This window comes from Lissotriton helveticus, chromosome 6, assembly GCF_964261635.1.
Source record: "Lissotriton helveticus chromosome 6, aLisHel1.1, whole genome shotgun sequence".
Taxonomy (NCBI): Eukaryota; Metazoa; Chordata; class Amphibia; order Caudata; family Salamandridae; genus Lissotriton; species Lissotriton helveticus.
In genome coordinates this window covers 1,331,074,006-1,331,092,802 of record NC_136067.1, presented here as the reverse complement: position 1 = coordinate 1,331,092,802, position 18,797 = coordinate 1,331,074,006, and the positions used below count along the sequence as shown (strand labels likewise).

At 48.2% G+C, this 18,797-nt stretch overlaps 1 protein-coding gene across 7 annotated transcripts in view; it reads right to left on the bottom strand.

Moving 5' to 3' along the window:
- The window catches only part of MAP4K3 (mitogen-activated protein kinase kinase kinase kinase 3), a 1,422,157-nt gene that overhangs the window by 468,988 nt on the left and 934,372 nt on the right, over window positions 1-18,797 (bottom strand). For all 7 annotated transcript variants that reach the window (XM_078649063.1, XM_078649064.1, XM_078649058.1 and 4 more), the window contains one exon: window positions 17,053-17,111. In XM_078649063.1, coding sequence (XP_078505189.1) covers window positions 17,053-17,111 — 59 coding nt within the window. The remainder of the gene's footprint in view (window positions 1-17,052; window positions 17,112-18,797) is intronic.

Here is an 18,797-nt window from a genome sequence, read left to right as displayed (position 1 = left end):
ATCAGCACCACAGAGTAGGCAGCCCCAGCCTCCGACGCCACAGTGGGAGGCGAGACAAAACCAGGGTTAGGAGATTCGTCCAGACCACTGGCATCACCCAAGTCACCTGTCCAGTCCACGTCGTACCGACACTCGCGTGACAGAGGGTCCTCAGACCCCTCCCAACCCTCTCCATAATCTTCATCATCACCATACTCGGATTCAACGATGTAGACCGGCTCCTCGGGGCCAATGGGCCCCATCGGCGCCGGACTCGGCGTCGGACGACGCCGGTCCGACTCCGCGTCCGGAATTGGAGAGGGAATGGGGGTGGCGCCGCCGGGAGCCGGAGCCCCGACGCCAGCCAGAACCGGCGTCGGAGTCACGGCGCCGCGCGGAGGCGGCACCACGGGTTGCCCCAATGGAATCAGCGCCGGAGAGGCCGGGTGACCAGCCGGCGACGACCCTGAAGGGCCCAGCGGCGCCGGGGCCGGAGCACCCGACGGTGCCGGGGCAGGAGCACCCGAACCGCTCGGGCCCCCGGACGGGACCACCGGGCCCGCAGGCGCCGTAGGCCCCGTCGGAGGAGACAGCGCCCTCATGGCCATGAGGAACTCCTCTATCTCCTCGCGCGACGCGCCTTGCCCAGGGACCGACGGGTATGGAGCAGGCAGCGTCGGCGACCCACGCGGAGCCGCGGGGGTGGGGCCACCCGAACCCCAGGCCGCATCACGCGAGCGTCGGGGGTGCGATGACGACGCCCCGACTTCTTGTGTCGCTTACCTGAGGAACCGGAGGAATGGTGACGACTTCCGGAGCGCTCGTGGCGGCTCCGCGACCGTTCTCTCGACCGCTCCCTCGACCTCCGGCCGGACCGGGACCGCTCTCGACGCGGGGCCGACATCCGGAGCTCGAGCAGCTTGCGGGACCGCTCCCGCCTAGCCTTACTCGTCAAGGCCCGGCAGTCGACGCAGGACTCGACGTCGTGGTCCGCGCCCAGGCACCGGAGGCAGAGTCGATGGTGGTCGGTGACCGACATCAGGCGGTCGCACCCGTCACAACTTTTAAAACCGGGCATCCTACCGGCACCGAAAGGGTTAGAGTTATCAAAAAACTTGGTGAAAGACCGGAGTACTGCTCTTCGGATCAGCGCTAACTGGCGCGGAAAAAAGAAGAACTGACGTCAGCGCGCGGAGGCGGCGTCTATATACTCCAGCGACGTCATCACGGCGCACGACGCCGACGACGCGGAGCCGCAGGGGACGCCTGCAGACGACGCCTACCGACGCGCAGGGGTACTGCTACGCAAAAGTTTCCGGATCCAGACTGACGCCTGGGGATATTCTAAGGTAAGGAATCTAATACTAACCTGTTTCTTTCAGATAAGAGGCCATAGAAAGACCTATGTGTAGGAAGGTGGCTCTATATATACTATACCAAAGTAAGGTATAGTGTGCACAGAGTCCAGGGAGTCCCTAGTAGTATAGCAGAGGCTAAATTAGGTAAGTAGTAACAATCTTTGTAGTAGTGTGGGTGAGAAGTAAGGCTTATCCAGAGGGTGTATTAAGCATTTATTGTATTCACTCATTCAAGGGCTGATTACACACACTCAAAGGCAGAATCCAGGCCAATTGGATACGTATAAAAATGAATACTTATGTTTTATTTCTAGACCCAAGTAGGACTTGCCACAGGTAGGGAAAGGAAAATGCTACTTACCAGTATGCATCTGTTCTTGGCATGTAGAGCTGCAGAGTTACACACTGTGCATAGATCGCCACCTAGTGTTGGGCCCGGATGTTTGCAGTTTGTTGTTGTCCTGAAAAGTTCTTAGGAAGTCACGAGATAAGTGACTCCTCCTTTGGACCACATTGCGCATGGGCTCCATCCTCAGATTGTTTTTCGCCATTAGGGAAATGATGGAGCTTTGCAAGAAAAGGAAGGATGCCCATGTAATCAATATCTAATTAAGATAATACTGGAACAGACAAGGGTAGCCGGAGAGGCGGGTGGGCGTGTGTAACTCTGCAGCTCTACATGCCAAGAACAGATGCATACTGGTAAGTAGCATTTTCCGTTCGAGGCATATGAGCTGCAGATTACACTGTGCATAGATTGAATAGCAGTACCCACTCTTAGCGGCGACCACCCCTATCTGTTGCAGTAGTTTAAATTAATGTTTGGAGAACACCTGGCCCACATTAGCTTGTTTGGTTTGCACATCTACACAATAGTGTTTTGTGAATGTGTGCGGTGTAGACCATGTAGCTGCTCTGCAGATGATATCTAGGGGAATGTTCCCTAAAAATGCCATTGAAGCCCACATTTTTCTTGTAGAATGGGCTTTAGGAGGAACAGATAACGTACGTTTAGCTTTGTGGTAACAAATCTGTATGCATTTGACAATCCATCTAGCTATCCAAGATTTTGAAATGGGATTACCCTTGTGCGGTGGAGAGAAAGACACAAAAAGTTGTTTTGTCTTACGAAACGGTTGTGTTCTCTCGATTTAGTATAGCAATGCTCTTTTGACATCTAGGGTATGAAGAGCTCTTTCTGCTACTGTCTGTGGCTGCGAGAAGAAAACGGGCAGTTCCACAGATTGATTATGGTGGAAGGGAGAAATGACTTTGGGCAGGAATTTTGGATTAGTACATAGAACAACCTTATTATGATGCATTTGCAAAAAGGGTTTGTTAGAAGGTGGTTCTGACACTATGAGCCGCACGGATTTTACTCTTTTTGAGCACCTACTGTGGGGGAGACTCATAATCTGGGACTCACCCACAGGTAACTCATAATGAAGGAGACTGCCTGGAGATTTGGCTGGTGTACCCCTGGTTTGACTAGGCCGCTGCGCAGCAGCTGGAGTATGGGACACCGTGCTGGTTACATGCAGACACGGGTGTACATGGGCGTGCACACGTGTAGGGGCTGCACAAGGGAGATTCCTAGAGTGCGCAGTCCAGGAGCAGCTACAGAGTGAATGGTGTGGCAGGACTTAGGCAGAATTGGCTGGTGACATGGAATAGGTTTTATACACTGGAAAGGAACATGCCAGGGAAAGTCAGTGTGTCTTACTGTGTTTTCACTTCATTATTTCCCTATGGGGATGTGGGGTCCATGGCTAAAATGACTTCCACAAAGCCTACAGATTCCAGACATGCACTAATGTCCATAGCAGATGTGAAAATGAGTATTCTGCAGAGTCCAAAGTCATATTTGTACTGCTTTTGGGTCATCCGGAAATGTCATATTTCTCTGAGTCACTGGCTGGGGTCTGACCATGGCAGGTTAGATTAATGACCTTTCTTCCCAGAGCGAAGATCTTCCCTCCAAGGAGAAAAGATAGGTGGAGCTAAACGCCAATCCATCAACTGCTGTCGCTGGGTGCCAGGCACCAGTTTGCACCAAGGAGGAAAGGCAGTGAGGGGGGAAGGAGTTGGGTTTCAGAGGCCATGTGGCCAGAGACACCGGACGACGCCATGTTTGAACAACCCAGAGACTGAACAAGAAGGAGGGAGCAGGGGCAGGGAAGTGATGTGTCACTGTTTGATAGGACACACTGAGACTTCCTGCCAGCTGTAGGAGAGTGGGGTCTGCAATCCTATGGTCACCCCAGATTTTTGCTTTTTGCTTCACTGGTTTACGACTTTCCCTTGCTGTGGGCCTGCTAATCAGACCCACAGTCTAGCTGTTCTCTCTCTAAATTGACATCCATGTACTTTAAGTGCATTTACCAATTGGTACTGGGCCACCTTATCAGTCCCTGTACCCAGGGCATAGGTGTACCCAGGGCCTACCAGGGGCTGAAGCGTGTATTATGCCACCCCTGGCTGGCCATCTAAATCTGACACAACTGGCTGCATGACAGCTGGGGCAAGGTGGTGTAATCACCCTTTGCTGTAGATATAGTATACCTATATCTAACCCTAAAATGGACACATATATTCCTATCAGTCACTCCTATGGAAGGCCTTAACAATCCTGAAGGCAGAGTGCTTGGAATTATGTGAGATGGTGCTCTGGCATGAGCTGAGCCCGTTTGCAGCTTGCGGAACCAAGTCCTAATAGCTGTTCCATGATAACGTTATACCATATACTCTTAAGTGCATTATCAACCTCGCGGTTAAATGCTAACTCTGGTATAACATTATCAAAACATGTCGAGTTAGGTGTCATACGATTTGGAATACTACCCCCTCGCCAATTCTGGCGACGGGGGTAGCATTCCACCCTTCTAGAGGGACACGACATGTATGTAACTGTGAACCCCGGTTAAAGTTAACTCGAGCCTCAGCATCACAAAATGGATGCTGCCACCACAGACACAAGTCTGACCTCCTGCTGCTGGGAGTCCTTCCAGCGAGGATGGCTAGGACAAAGGGTTTCCTGCCTTGGGAGGTGCTAGCACCACCCCAGACAGGATTTTGTGTATTGAGGTAGGAAGGCCTGAAAGGAATGAGACATGCCTGGGGCACACAAGGTGCCATGTGCATACACCGGTTCAAACCAGTTGCTGGGGCATCCCTGCCCCAGCTCTGGCGGGAAACCGGACAAAGGATAGGGGGTGTAGCCACCCCCCTTCCTGGTCCCACCCAGGGGAGGGACCTAGTCAGTAGTGCAGCCCCCTTTAGGAGAATAAAGGTAGGAGCTGGTCCCATTCCAAATTAGATTATCCTGAACTATTCAAGAAGAAGAAACTCTGGCCTTCGACGTTCTGCTCCACAGAAGACTGAAGAATCTCCCTTGTGGACAAGGAGTGTCCACCCTGCAACTGCAGGCACCATCAAGCGTCCAGCGGCTTCACTTTGTCGTCTTCCCTCGAGGATCCAGACTTCAGAGCTCGACGAGACCCGGATTCCCAGACCTCTCCGACCTCTACCTACATCTGCAGCAAAGCTGAGACCCGTGGGTGCGACGAGACACGTGGGACCGGCCATCTTGAACAAACCTGCACTTCGCTTCCAGCACGACCCCCGAGGTAAACTCGACCAAGTGCTTTGGGGACTGAGAAGCCCCAGCTCCGAGCCGCCCCTGCACCGAAGATCAGCCCTCCAGCTTTCACGAGATCTGCGTGGGGCCCTTCTGCTTGGTTCCTGCTCGACGCGTTGTCTGGTCACTTGCCGGCTGGCTAGTGGCCTCCTAGACGACGAACCTTTGAATTTTCACTGCTGGTCTGGTTGCTCCAGACTGGCCCTCGCTCCCTTCCAAAAGAGGGGCACCCCGGACTCTCCTAGTCCGCACCAGACGCTTTCTTCACTCACCGCGTGGGTTGCCTTTGCCAAGGCCTGTTGAGTCCCAGCCCGGATCCGACACTGCCGACAGCGAGAGCCTGCGTGGGACAGCTCGTGCCTCCATCCTGGTCGTCGAAGACACCTCCTGGTCCACGTGGCTGCAGAGTCAAGCGTCCACTCTTCACCTGATCGCGACGTCGACATCTGGTTCCTTCCTGGTTCCACTCCAGTCACTGGCTAGTGACTGTGAACATTGTCCCCTCTGCTTTCAGGTCTCCTTCTTCAACAATCCACCCTTGGATTGCACCGGACATCTTCCTCCTGGTCGCCTGCAGCATCTTTTCTTTCAGGTTCCATTGACTTCAACGCGAGAACCCGACGCACTTTGACACCTGTGCACCCGCAGCCCGTGGGTGAGGTAACAAGAGCACTTCGGTGCCCAAGGGTAGTTTAACTGTCCTAGTGTCCAGTTCCACAGTCGTTTTAGTCCTATCTAGTCAGGATTGTCAGTACTCACCTTTAACTTGAACTGTACTGTCCATAGACGTCGTTACGCATCTCGCGTGAGAGTTCACACTCTGCACACGCGTTCCGTGGGCCTCCTATTACTTACCTGAAGTTAGTATAGCGTGGTCCCCTCGATCCTACAGCCTCTGGACAGCTCCATTCCTATTATCGACTTTCACATTCCACTTACTTAGTATACGGTTTGTCGTGCCCCTAGGGCACCATTGTAATTTTGTGCGACTTGTAGTATTTTTCGTAAGAGATTGTCATGTGCTTAGCCCTCTGACCTCATAAAGAGTTCAGAGGTGTTGTTATTAATAAATATACTGTTGATTTTCATAACAACCTGTGTGGTGTCCTTTCACTTGGTATTCAAGGGGTTATATTGTGGTAAAACAGCTGGCTTCACATGCCGAAAGAGTTTAGCCTAAGACTGCTTTGTCCATGCTACCATTAGGATAGCTGGTCTATAAGGTTGACTTACAACCAATCACCATAAGGGTTGTTTGGACTGATACAAGGTGATCACTAGAACTAGTGAGCATCATATAGCAGGCCAACTTCTCACACCAGCCCCCTACTCAACTTTTAAAAAGTACTTGCACAGGAAGAGAAGCTCTCTCTGGGGTGTGGTCTGCTGAGGCGAAAGGTGCTGGAGCCTGGTGCAATGGGCAGGTGAAAGGAGAGACCCCCTGACTGCCCCCCAGGCCCCTAACAGCACCAGAAGAAGAGCCCAGGACCGGGGCGCAGAAGAAGAGGCCTCTGCGCAGGGAGAAGAGAGGTGCAGGGAGCCAGTGAAGGCTGCTCCCTGCAGAATGCACCCTCTTGGAGACCCGGAGGACGAAGGGGAGTGCTCCCAGTGGCTGGGGGATGCCACAAGGAGCGAGAAGACGCGAAAATGGGACAGATCGGACCCCCAGGGGCTGAGGTATGGCCCACGGAAGGTAGGCGACATTTGACCTCTAAGAAGACCGACGACGAAGCAAGTGGGGCTCCGCCGCTGGTCTCATAGATGTCCCCGGGGTGGGTCAGGTCCCGGGAGCTGCCTCCCCAAAGAAGTAAAGCCGGGGTGCGCCGTCGCGCACCCCGTGAACATGACCCCGTGGGGTACCAGCAGCTCACCCCGGCCCCAGCTGAATCCTGCGCCTAGGAGCGCCGTCGCGCTCCCCGTGAAGAAATGGAGGAGGGGCCCGGTAGCCCAACTCCGGGCCCCGTGTGAGGAGGAGCTGTCGCGCCCCATGCCAAGAAGATGGGAGGAGGGGCCCGGGACCCCATCTCCGGGCCCCACAGTATCCAGGATGGGGGGAGCGCCGTCGCCCCCCACCCCGAAGGTGTGTGTCGAGGGGTCCGGGACCCCATCCTCGGGCCCCGAAGTCAGGAAGAAGGAAGGGGGGGGGGAATGCCGCTGCACTCCCCCGAGGAGAGCGGGAGCCGCGCTGGTCTCCGTGTCTGCCCGCCGGAGCGGGCAGACGAGAACTGAAGGACCAGCTCCCGCGTTCGCCTACCAGGGTGCGGGCCGAGCGGGGAGCCGGTGGAGGCAGCCAGGGGTGGGCTCCCTGGACTGCCCTCCAACGTGGAGAGCCTGCGGGGATCCCGGGTGGGACCATGCCCCAGACATGGAGGGGGAGGAGCCAGGGGACCGGGTGGGACCGGGCCCCAGACCAAAGCACGGAGCGGCCGGGGGTGGGCTCCCCGCGCCGCATCCCCTTACCTTTGGTCTGGGTGGGACTGGGCCCCCCAACGGGGCCTGAAGATGCGGCGAAGCCGCCAGCGGGTCAGCACGGCTCTCCCCAGCACAGCGGGAGAGCCGCTCATCAAGTATTCACAAATAGGAGAAAAATCGCCCCAAAATGCCTTGTCAGGCGTTTGGAAGCCTACTATTCTGGTGTGTGGTGCCCCCCCCCCCCCCCCCCCCCCCCCCCCCCAGCATGAAGAGATAAGTCACCCTAGGTGTCCTGGGGATTTGAAAAGAATAACCCCACCAGGGCTCAACCCTGCATTTAACACCTTCTGGGCTGGAACTTTTGTTCTTCAGCTGTGGGTGTTATGATAATTGCATCAAGGAGTAAAGGGCTGAGATGGGGATGTCTGGAGAAGGGTATTCCCTGGAGAAGAAGAGGTGTAATTGCACTGAAGTGCATTTATTAATGGTTATTTCTTTTCAAGGGACTGATGTTTAAGGTGATGTTATAAGCTAAGAGGATTTAAGTGGCTAGACACTCCTGCTTGGGTGTCTGACTGTATTTACTTAATCCTGCGATGATCTATGATGCCTTCAGGGGCTGTAATTGCAATGCATTTTTAATGATATCCACATGTGTTGAGTACTATCATTCTAAAATGTGCGAAACATGTATTCTTGCTGCTGCGCTTAGGTGAAGACCCCAGACTATTAGCCCTTAAGATGTAGAGGTGCCTACTGTATGGTCAGCAGGAGATGCTCAGTCAGGATCATGTGTCACCAAGGCAGGTGTAGCCATTTAATGCTTGTGGAGGTAATGGGGGGGGGAGGTTGCCACTGGGATGGTGCCAGTGCATAGGGCCCTCGCTCCAGGTTAAGACCAATTCACTGCATTGGGGGCAAGATGATGTGCATACATGGGAGTGGTGGTACTAGACCCCACCCCCCCTGCGGGAGGGGTGGAGATGTTATGCAATGTCACAAGGTAATTTCATCAGTTTATGTATATTTGTAAATTGGTGTGTAGTATTGAGTGGTGTGTGTGTTTAATAAATGTACTCTTACTTTTATAAAGCAAAGTACCGACTGGACAATCAATTATTGAGTGTTATTTTTGCACACCTGCAAATGGTGATTACTAGCACACACCACCTCCCTTGAGTAAGCCTGAGACTGCTCCGCAACGCTACCCTCTGAGAGTCAGGCGCTGCCCTAGGGTGTTTGGTTCCCAGTGAAGGACAGATGTGTCATGTTATTTGTGCAGGCCTCACCGATGCTGCCTCATTTTTCAACAGGGTTCTTGAATGGTTAGTGCTTGTAGTTCACTAACTCTTTGCTGTGAAGTAATAGCTACTAGGAACGCAACCTTCCATGTTAAAAATTGTAGTTCACATTTATGTAATGGTTCGAAGGGAGGTCCCGTTAGCCGTGTGAGAACAATGTTTAAATTCCTCACAGGTGAAGGTGGCACTCTGGGAGGAATTATTCTCTTAAGACCTTCCATAAAGGCTTTAATAGCAGGCACTCTGAACAGAGATAGATGCTGTCTGTTTTGTAGATATGCTGCTATTGCAGTAAGATGCAGTCTAATAGACGTGTAGGCTAAGTTGTATCTTTTGAGGTGCAGTAAGTATCCTATGATGTGTTGAATAGACACGTCTAAGAGATTAATTTTATTGTTGTTACAATATATTACAAAGCGTTTCCACTTGGCTGCATAACATGCTCTAGTGTTTGGGCGTCTAGCTTCTTTTATGACATTCATGCATTCTGGAGGAAGGTTCAGATATCCAAATTCTAAGACCTCAGGAGCCAAATCGCTAGGTTGAGCTGAGCTGGGTCAGGGTGCCTCATCTCGCAATGGTTCTGTGTTAAAAGGTGTGGAGACAGGTATAATTTTTCGTGCGGTACCACAGACAGTTGTAGCAGTGTTGTGTACCACCGCTGTCTGGCCCACGTTGGAGCAACTAGGTTGAGGGTTAGAGAAAGCTGCTGTAGTTTGCGTACTACTTGTGGCATGAGTGGTAGAGGTGGAAAAGCGTACGCAAATCTGCTTGACCAGTTCATCCATATGGCATTGCCTTTGGACAGTGGGTGTGGATATCTGGCGGCGAAGCTTGGGCATTTGGCGTTTTCCTGAGTGGCAAAGAGGTCTATTTGAGGTTGTCCCCACATCTGAAAGAATGGTTAAAGAACTTGCATATGAAGTTCCCACTCGTGGGTCTGTTGTGTTTGACGACTTAACAAATCTGCTATGGTGTTTTCTACTCCTGGAACATGTTGGGCTGGAAGGAATATGTTTTGAGGTATAGCCCAGCGCCATATGTCCTGAGCTAGTAGAGAAAGTTGCAGGGAGTGTGATCCGCCCTGTTTCTGAATGTAGTACATGGCTGTCATGTTGTCCTTGTGGACTAACACAGCTTTGTTTGATACTTGTTTTTGAAATGCTTTCAGCGCTAGGAATATAGCTAGTAACTCGAAGTGATTGATATGAAGTAACTTTTGTTGTGGTGTCCACCTGCCTTGCATGGTGTGTTGTAGCAGGTGGGCTCCCCAGCCGGAGAGCGATGCGTCCGCTGTCAAGACTATTTGGGGACCTGGCTCTAGGAACGGTCGCCCCTTGGAAAAGTTTTTGGTGTTCCACCACTGCAGAGAGCGATGTGTCTGACCGTCTACCAACACTAGGTCTGTTAATTGACCTTGAGCCTAGTTCCATTGATGTGATAGGCACTCTTGTAGAGGACGCATTTGAAGTCTTGCATTGGGCACTATGAAAATGCAAGAGGCCATCATCCCTATGAGTTGCATGAACACTCGTGCTGGAATGGAGTGTTGTGGCTGAAACTTTTTGAGAAGAGTTTGCATGCTGGCTTTCCTTACTGGAGTGGGATAAGCTAGCGCTGTTGAGGTGTTTATTGTAGCACCGAGGTACTGTTGTACTTTGGATGGTTGCAGATGAGACTTGGTGTGGTTTATTGTGAACCCCAAGTTGTGGAGCAGTTGGATCATGGCGTGAGTGTGTTCCACACACTGGTTGTATGAGCTGGCTTTTATGAGCCAGTCGTCGAGGTACGGGAACACATGTATGTGCTATCTTCGTAAATGTGCTGCCACTACTGCTAGGCACTTGGTGAATAGTCTTGGTGCTGTTGTGACTCAGAATGGGAGTACTTTGAATTGATAGTGCTGCCCGTCTATTACAAATCTGAGATACTTCCTGTGAGCCTTGTGAATGGGAATGTGGAAGTATGCGATCTTGAGATCTAGAGTAGCAAGGAGGTTGTTTTGTAACAGGAGAGGAAGGACTTGTTGGAGTGTGACCATGTGAAAATGGTTTGACTGTATGTATATGTTTAGCGGTCTGAGGTCCAGAATAGGCCTTAGAGAGCCGTCCTATTTTGGAATAAGAAAATATAGGGAGTAAACCCCCTTGTTTTGTTGGTGCAGAGGAACTGGTTCTATTGCACTTTCTTCTAGTAGAGACATTACTTCTTGCTTTAACAGTGACAGATGTTCTTGTGACATTGGGCGCTGTTTGGGTGGTATGTTTGGGGGGTAGATGTTAGTTCTAGACAGTAACCTGACTGAATAATTTGTCACACCCACCTGTTGATGTTGTTCCAGGCAGGAAGGAATTGCTGCAGTCTTCCCCCCACAGGAGTGGAATGTTGTGGGGGAAGGGGAGAAAAGTCATTGGGTAGGGATGGAGGCAGAGCAGGAGTTGTTGGTTTTGCCTCTGCCTTTGTTGTTGTTACCCCTGTAACCCCCTCTATGGTACTCCTTAGTGTATGTGGATTGACTAGTGGTTTTGTAGGAAGTGGAGGGGCTTTCGGAGGAGTAGCCTCTTGTGTTGCCTCTGTATGATGATCGACAAAAAGAACGTCTGGGAGCTCGCAGCTGCAAGGGTCCCATAGATTTTGCTGTGTCGGTGTCTTTTTTAATCTTTTCTAAAGACACATCAACATCAGGGCCAAATAAATGTGCCTTATCAAATGGCTGATTGAGGATGGAATTTTGTTTCTCAGGTTTAAAACCTGAAATACGTAGCCAGGCATGTCTCCGCAAAAGGGTACTGGTATTGATTGCCCTTGAGGCAGTATCTGCAGCATCTAGGGCACAACGAATGGAAGTATTAGTAATATTTTTACCTTCCTGTATGAGTTCATTGGCCCTATTTTTATATTTGTCTGGTAGATGCTGCATTATGGACTCCGCAAAAAACACAGTTGATGGACAGAATGTAGAACAATGTCATACATTCATCCCAGTACAAGGATCTGGGCCTAAATCCATCGTTTTTTTGCACTCCACACCACCCTGGGTTAGACACTGGCTATATGCAAATCAGATCTGACCCTGTGCCTCATGGGACCAGTCCAGTCCGAACTACCAAGCCATGTCTTTCCCAGACCGGAATCAAGCATCCAAGGACCGGTTTCTGGCTATCAGCCTTCATCAGCCTGGATAGCTTGACTCCAGTGGTGTGGAGAGCATGGGACTCACGTCTGAGCATACCCAGCCCACTCGGGGTGAAAATTGCAAAAAACACAGTTGATGGACAGAATGTAGAACAATGTCATACATTCATCCCAGTACAAGGATCAGGGCCTAAATCCATCGTATTTTTGCACTCCACACTACCCTGGGTTAGACACTGGCTATATGCAAATCAGCTCTGACCCTGTGCCTCATGGGACCAGTCCAGTCCGAACTACCAAGCCATGTCTTTCCCAGACCGGAATCAAGCATCCAAGGACCGGTTTCTGGCTATCAGCCTTCATCAGCCTGGATGGCTTGACTCCAGTGGTGTGGAGAGCATGGGACTCACGTCTGAGCATACCCAGCCCACTCGGGGTGAAAATTGCAAAAAACACAGTTGATGGCCAGAATGTAGAACAATGTCAAACATTCATCCCAGTACAAGGATCTGGGCCTAAATCCATCATTATGGACTCCAGCTCATCATAATGTACCTTGTCATATCTTGCCAACAACGCTTGGGTATTGGCAATGCGCCAAATGTTAGCTGCCTGTGATGCTGTTCGTTTACCAGAGGCGTCAAGGAGCCTAGTTTTTTTATCTGGTGGTGAGGCCTCACCTGATGTTTGTGAGTTAGCACGTTTACGTGCATTAGACACTACTAAAGAATCTAGTGGTGCTGGACCTTTGATGTAAACAGGGTCTGTAGGGGCAGCTTTATAGTGTTTCTCAATGCGAGGGTTGAAGACTCGAGCCCTGACAGGATCTTTAAAAACCTCTGTTGCATGCTTAATGACGCATTTAAGCATTGGCAAAATGGCAGTAGACCTTTGTGTGTTATCAAAAGTGTCTAAAAGGAAATCTTCTTCGACAGCATTGGTGTGCATGTCAACCCCATGGTACTGGGCAGCTCTTTGGACTAGTAGGTTACAACCTATAGTGTCCTCTGGTGGGGAAGGTCTGGCAGGGTATACATCATCTTGTGGGACGTAAGGTACATCATGTTATAATCATCCCAAGGATTAGATGACTGAGGGGGACTATTGGTCCCTGCTGGGTCGTGTGCACCACCACCTGTGTCATCAGAGTCTGTATCCACATCATCATCTGGATTAGTGGATGGTGTAGGAGAATGATGTGGTGGTGGAGGAGGTGTTGGAGGAGGAACAGTATGGGGAGGTGGTGGAAAAGGGACCCTTAATGGAGAGGTTGCAATGTCTCTCTTCTTTGGAGGAGGAGGAGGTGCTGGCGCTTCTAGCGGTCGCTTCTTGGAGCTAAGAGCTAGTTGGACAGTCTTATGATCTTTAACAAGAGTTTTTTGGTGAGGATCTGGTGTAAAAAGTTATTCTGTATAGGGCAGATCCTTCAGCGTCAAAGTTTTCGGTTCCGGAGGTTTTTTTGGCACTGAGTTGGTAGATGGTCTAGGGTCTTTTGGTTTAGGAGTGTGACCTTTTGAAATGTCTTTTACCGGAACATGTTTTTTCGGTTCCGGGTGTTTCTTCGGCTCCGAAGCATGTGAATCGGGGCCTTTAGGTGTTTTTTTTACTTGGCTCCGAGTGTGGTTTCGGCATCGATGAGCCGGTGCTAGTCTTCGGCGCCGAGTGCTTGGGTGTTGGAGCAGCAGTTGGCATGGTTGAGAAAGATGGCTTCTTTGGTGTCGGTATCGGATCGGCACCGGGAATAGACTGGCTTGAGCCCGAGCTGCCTGAAGGCTTAGTAGGCTTCTTTGCCGGGCCCGAAGGCGGGGAATGGGAAGCAGCCTCTCGGTGTGTACCCGGGCCCGAAGGTGAGGGTGTGGCCGAAGCCTTTTTTGAGGGTGTCGAGGAAGGGTTGGGGTCGACGGTCTTACTTATGACCCGTTGAGCTGGAATGATGTTCTCGACGTCTGAGTCTTCGGCACCAAAAGGGCTGGAACTTTTTTTTTTTTGCAGAGGTTTATGTAGCACGAACTAGACCCGAACCGAATCGGGTATCAGAGCGCTTTACATAGCACCAGTTACGTTACATGAGGACGGACACACTTTCATTTCAGGCACGGGGAGATTAAGTGATTTGCCCAGAATCACAGGAGGTTTTGGCGTCGTTACCGAGACTCAAACCCAGATCCCCAGGTCGAGCGCCCTAGCCGTTAGGCCAACTTCTCTCTTTCTTTCCTCTCAACTTTCTTCGGCGTGCTGATGTTCTGGCACGTCAACGCCCTCTCCAAAGCTGTCGTCGGGGATGGAAGCTGACGAGCGAGCAATTGTTCTTCGAGCTCGTTGGTCCCGATTTATCTTCTTTGAGCGGAAAGAGGCACAAGCGGAACAGTCTTTGGCCTCGTGCTCCGGTGAGAAGCAAAGGTTGCACGCCTCATGTAGATCGGTGTGGGAAAACATTGACCCACATTGAGGACACTTTTTGAATGGCGTCCTTTCAATGAGCCAGAAGATGAGGCCTAGGTAGGCCCGAAGGCCTTCGTCAACGACCGGAATCGAAGACTTCGAAGTTGGTTGATGAATCGCGTTGATGTGGGTCGCGATCGAAACAATACTGTCGAACTGGGTGAGGATTGCGCGCCAAAGGAAATTCGGTTCCAAACCGGAGCGCAGGAAACACATCCGAGCCTGATGGCGGAAAAAAACAATCTGAGGATGGAGCCGATGCCCATGCGCAATGTGGTCCAAAGGAGGAGTCACCTATCTTGTGACTTCCAAAGAACTTTTCAGGACAACAACAAACTGAAACATCCGGGCCCAACACTAGGTGGCGATCTATGCACAGTGTGTAATCTGCAGCTCATATGTCTCAAACATATACTTTCAACTGTAAACCTTCACACAGAAATGCAATTAGGCATGGTTTTACAGAACAGGTTTATTACACAATAATTACTTTTGGGGTACTTTTTGATTACTTTCAGATCACACCGATTACTGGGGGTGGTATGCCTAGATACCACACCTAAGGATTTCACAATATAAGGTAAGTAAGGCTTGTCTTGACTTGAGTTATAGTTACTGTTTTCCCCATACAAAACAACAGTTCAACACAGAGAACATTTTAGGCCCAAAATCTCATAACATGGGTTCCTATGGGAAACCATGTTCAAGGCATTAATAGTACAAACTCAGCATTAATAGTACAAACTCGAATAAAACATCATACAGAATGTCATTGTTACAAGATTAATATGCGCGGTGAGTGTTTAGAATGTATTTGAAAACACATCACGAAAGCATAAACCATGCACTTTTGAGCTTTGATATAGCTTGCAATCTTCAATTGCAAAGAAAAGGATTAGACTTGTCTAGTCTATAGGGTGCCGCTTAATACAGGAAAGATAAGTCTTTAAAAAAAAAAATAGAAAATAGAGGTAAATGCATGAACAAGGAAGAGGACGTTCTTTCTATGTACATCATTTTTTGGATCTTTTCTCCTCTTGTTGATAGAGCGGGACCTCCATTCCTGAGCTGTGGCCAGGTGAGGTGAGGTCCAGTCCCCGGAAGAGACGGGTGAGCATAAACTTTGTAAAGAAAAAAATGTTGATAGAAACGCATAATTTGATATGTCCTAAGAGAGGGTTATTGACTTATCAATATAATATATACACTTGACCTAATGTTCTGGATCCCTAACATCACTCTTTTGTTTCAGGATTTAACAATATCCTGTCACTTTTGGAGGAGCGTCACACTTGCAAATCAGGTTTTTCTGGGTGTCTTGATTCCAACCTTGATTTGTCACTTGTTTATTTGTTTCACGACGCAGTACCAATTATTTGTTGTGGTCCTGAGGAAGGCCTAGGATATATCTAATATCCCAGAAGGCCGAAACATGTACACCAGAACCAGTTACATCTAGGCAGCTAATTTTCTAAAAACTGCTTTTGGCACTGTTTTTAATCTGGTTAGTAGAAGATATCAATAAATAATTTTTCTTCCACTACCCATGTTAACATCACTTTTCACTTCCATCCACTGCGTCCAACACTCACATTCAGAGAACATCTCCTCACGTCTGTAGTTTCTCAATTTCGCCTACAAATTGAAAACCTCTGTGAGCTCCCTTAGTGAGAAGGTTGTAGCCCTTGGTTACATACTTTACGTAACCAGGAAGGAGAACCCAGATGATGAAGCATGTCACTTCGGTGAGTGATGGGTTTCCGTCCTTTTTAAAGGAATTTCCTTCCTAGTAAAATTCTTCTTTTTTCTTCTGTGGAAAGATTGTGACACAACAGGATTACAGCTCGATAGGTTCTGTAATCCTGTAATTTCTCAGACCCATGGATAGTTGTTGTGTTCCTTAAGTTATCTTAGGGGAATATATCCATGCGTGGTCTTAAACGTTTCCCTTAGACCCTCTATTTACTGTTTATCTTTTTTTTTTAGAAGAAGAAACTAGCCATCTCAGACCCAAGACCTACTAACCTTCAGGAGACTACTCAAGCAGTAGCAGCAACCCCCCCTCACCCCCAGACCCTTGCGGGTAAGTAGTTCGCTCTACGAATTTCCTGATTGATTGATTGATCTCATCAAACTTGTATTTTATCTCGTTAATGTAGCTGCACTGCTTCTGCTAACCAGTAATCTACTTCCGCAAGAGACCACTACAAAATGGATAGCTGTCATAGTTATGGGGGGTGCACGTATGTTTCTGATATATGTATATGGTATGCGAATGCCCCCAGAAGATTCTGCCCCCATTATTAGTGCAGAGCTTATAAAGATTTTAGACTGCACCTCACTATGAGAACCACTGATATATGGTATGCAAGATGCATCAGAGACTATTTCAAACGTTACTGACTATGATTTTGATGATGGTCTGGACAGTGTTTCTGGACTGGGAAACTAATTTGCTTCCCCTGAAATAAGAGTGGTATTTTGTATGAAATAATGCCAATAGTTTCACAATAGTACTTCAATATTAAGTTAAGGCTTATTGCTTCTAGTTGGACTCATTCGCTGTACTGTTTTCCTTGTTCTCTCTTTCTTTGCCTTACTTGAAAAAGTGTATTTTGGGTGCCATACAATCACCTTTGTTATATGTGTGCCACCAAATGCCCAGTGCACTGTTTTTGAGTTTTATGCTTGCACATTCATGCATGAAATAGTTCATGAATCCTAAATTTAAATCCTCTCAACAAATAAAATATATTCTTAAAGATATGAAACATTCAGCAAAACTTACCAACACAGCACTTTTGACACCATTTAGTTTCAGGAATTTTAGCTGATACCGCAAACTTCCTAGAACATCAACAAGAAATATGACGATGAAAAAGAAAATCATGAAAAACAATAACACCTGAAATGCACAAATGAAAAATATAGATAATGAAAATCAAACTAACAAAATGAAGGAACTTTAAACGAGTTAAAAAAAGCTTGGATATCACACTTCAAGGAAGACATTTTGATAAACCACATTAGGAGCCACACAGAACTGCTTTGAAATGTACTTGACCATATCATTATTAGGTAACAATGTAAATACAATACCAATGCAAATATATTCATACATTATTTGCACTAATACTATTTCTTTAAATTGTACAAGATACTCATGTTTCAATCATAAAAAGTACTACCCCGACAGACTGTGGAATTGAAAAATTAAATGCAACTACATTTTTGCTCCTACATTCAAACAACAGTTAAATCAATTTCAGTTTCTCCCTCAGAAGTTTTTTTTTTTTTTTTTTAGTTTTATAAAGCGCAAACTAGACCTGAAGGTATCAGAGTGCTTTACATGAGCACCAGTTACGTTACAGACAAACAGTCATTTTTTTGTGGGAGATTAAGTGATTTGCCTAGAATCAGAGAATGTTGAGCATCCCTGTCGAGACTCGATCCCGGTTTCCCAGCTCTGAGGTCAACCGCCCTAGCCGTAAGGCCACATTCTCTCCCCAGAAATTCTACTACAAAGCGTAACTTTGATAATACAGTTAAATTAAAATTTTCAATTATGTATGTGTGAGAAAGTGGCTCTAAATGTACTGGACCAAAGTAAGGTACAGTGTGTATAGAGTCCACAATCCCCAGAGGTATAACAGAGGTTAAAGTCAGGTCTGACCTTACTCTCTAAAGTGGTAGCTTGGTCGAGCAGTATGGCAGTACCAGAGGACAGAGTAAAGCATTTGTTGTACACACTCAGTCAGCAAAGGATTTAACACACTCAAAGACTGAACTTCAGGCCAATTGTTTTTATATCAAAGATATAGTTGTTTTATTTTTAGAAACAGGTATCAAAATATACTGTTCTCAATATGAGAGGTCTCAGATGAGTACTTTGCAGAAAGGCAATAAACTTTGTAAACACAATAGGTACAGGGGTTGCAGTAGGCAACACAATTCTGAACACAATTTAGGATTGAGCTCAATGGGTTTTCCTAAATAAATACAGCTGATTACTTCGCAGATTACTCTGGTAGTTTCAGGACTGGATCCTAGATTCAGTCCCGGGATCTAAGCTGCAAACAGTTTAGTAAAAACGTTTTAGTTATTGCAGTGATTTTTAAGGAATAAAAAGCTATTTTAAAAGATCACACTTAGAAACTTTTCAATGGAAATCTCGCAATGTTATCCAATCAGAGAAAATTCAGGTTGCAGTTAAAGAACGATCTTGTTACTTTTGTAATCCAGTACTGGGCGCCTAGGTCCAGCACTGGGGTCTCAACTTAAAACTGGTAAGTAATTACTTTTCAGTATCTGGTATGATTTTTAAAGAATATTTCAAGCTTTCAAAAGTAGACACTTAGAAGAAATTTCACAGAAAAACACACAATGGATTCCTATGGAGAAAATTCAAGTTACTATTAAACCCGGCTAGGATTACTTTTGCGGTTCAGTACTGGGCTACAAGATGCAGTACTGGCTTCTCTCCTGATCACAGGCGAGTATTTCGGAATTCGGTTGATTTTATGGGAATATTTT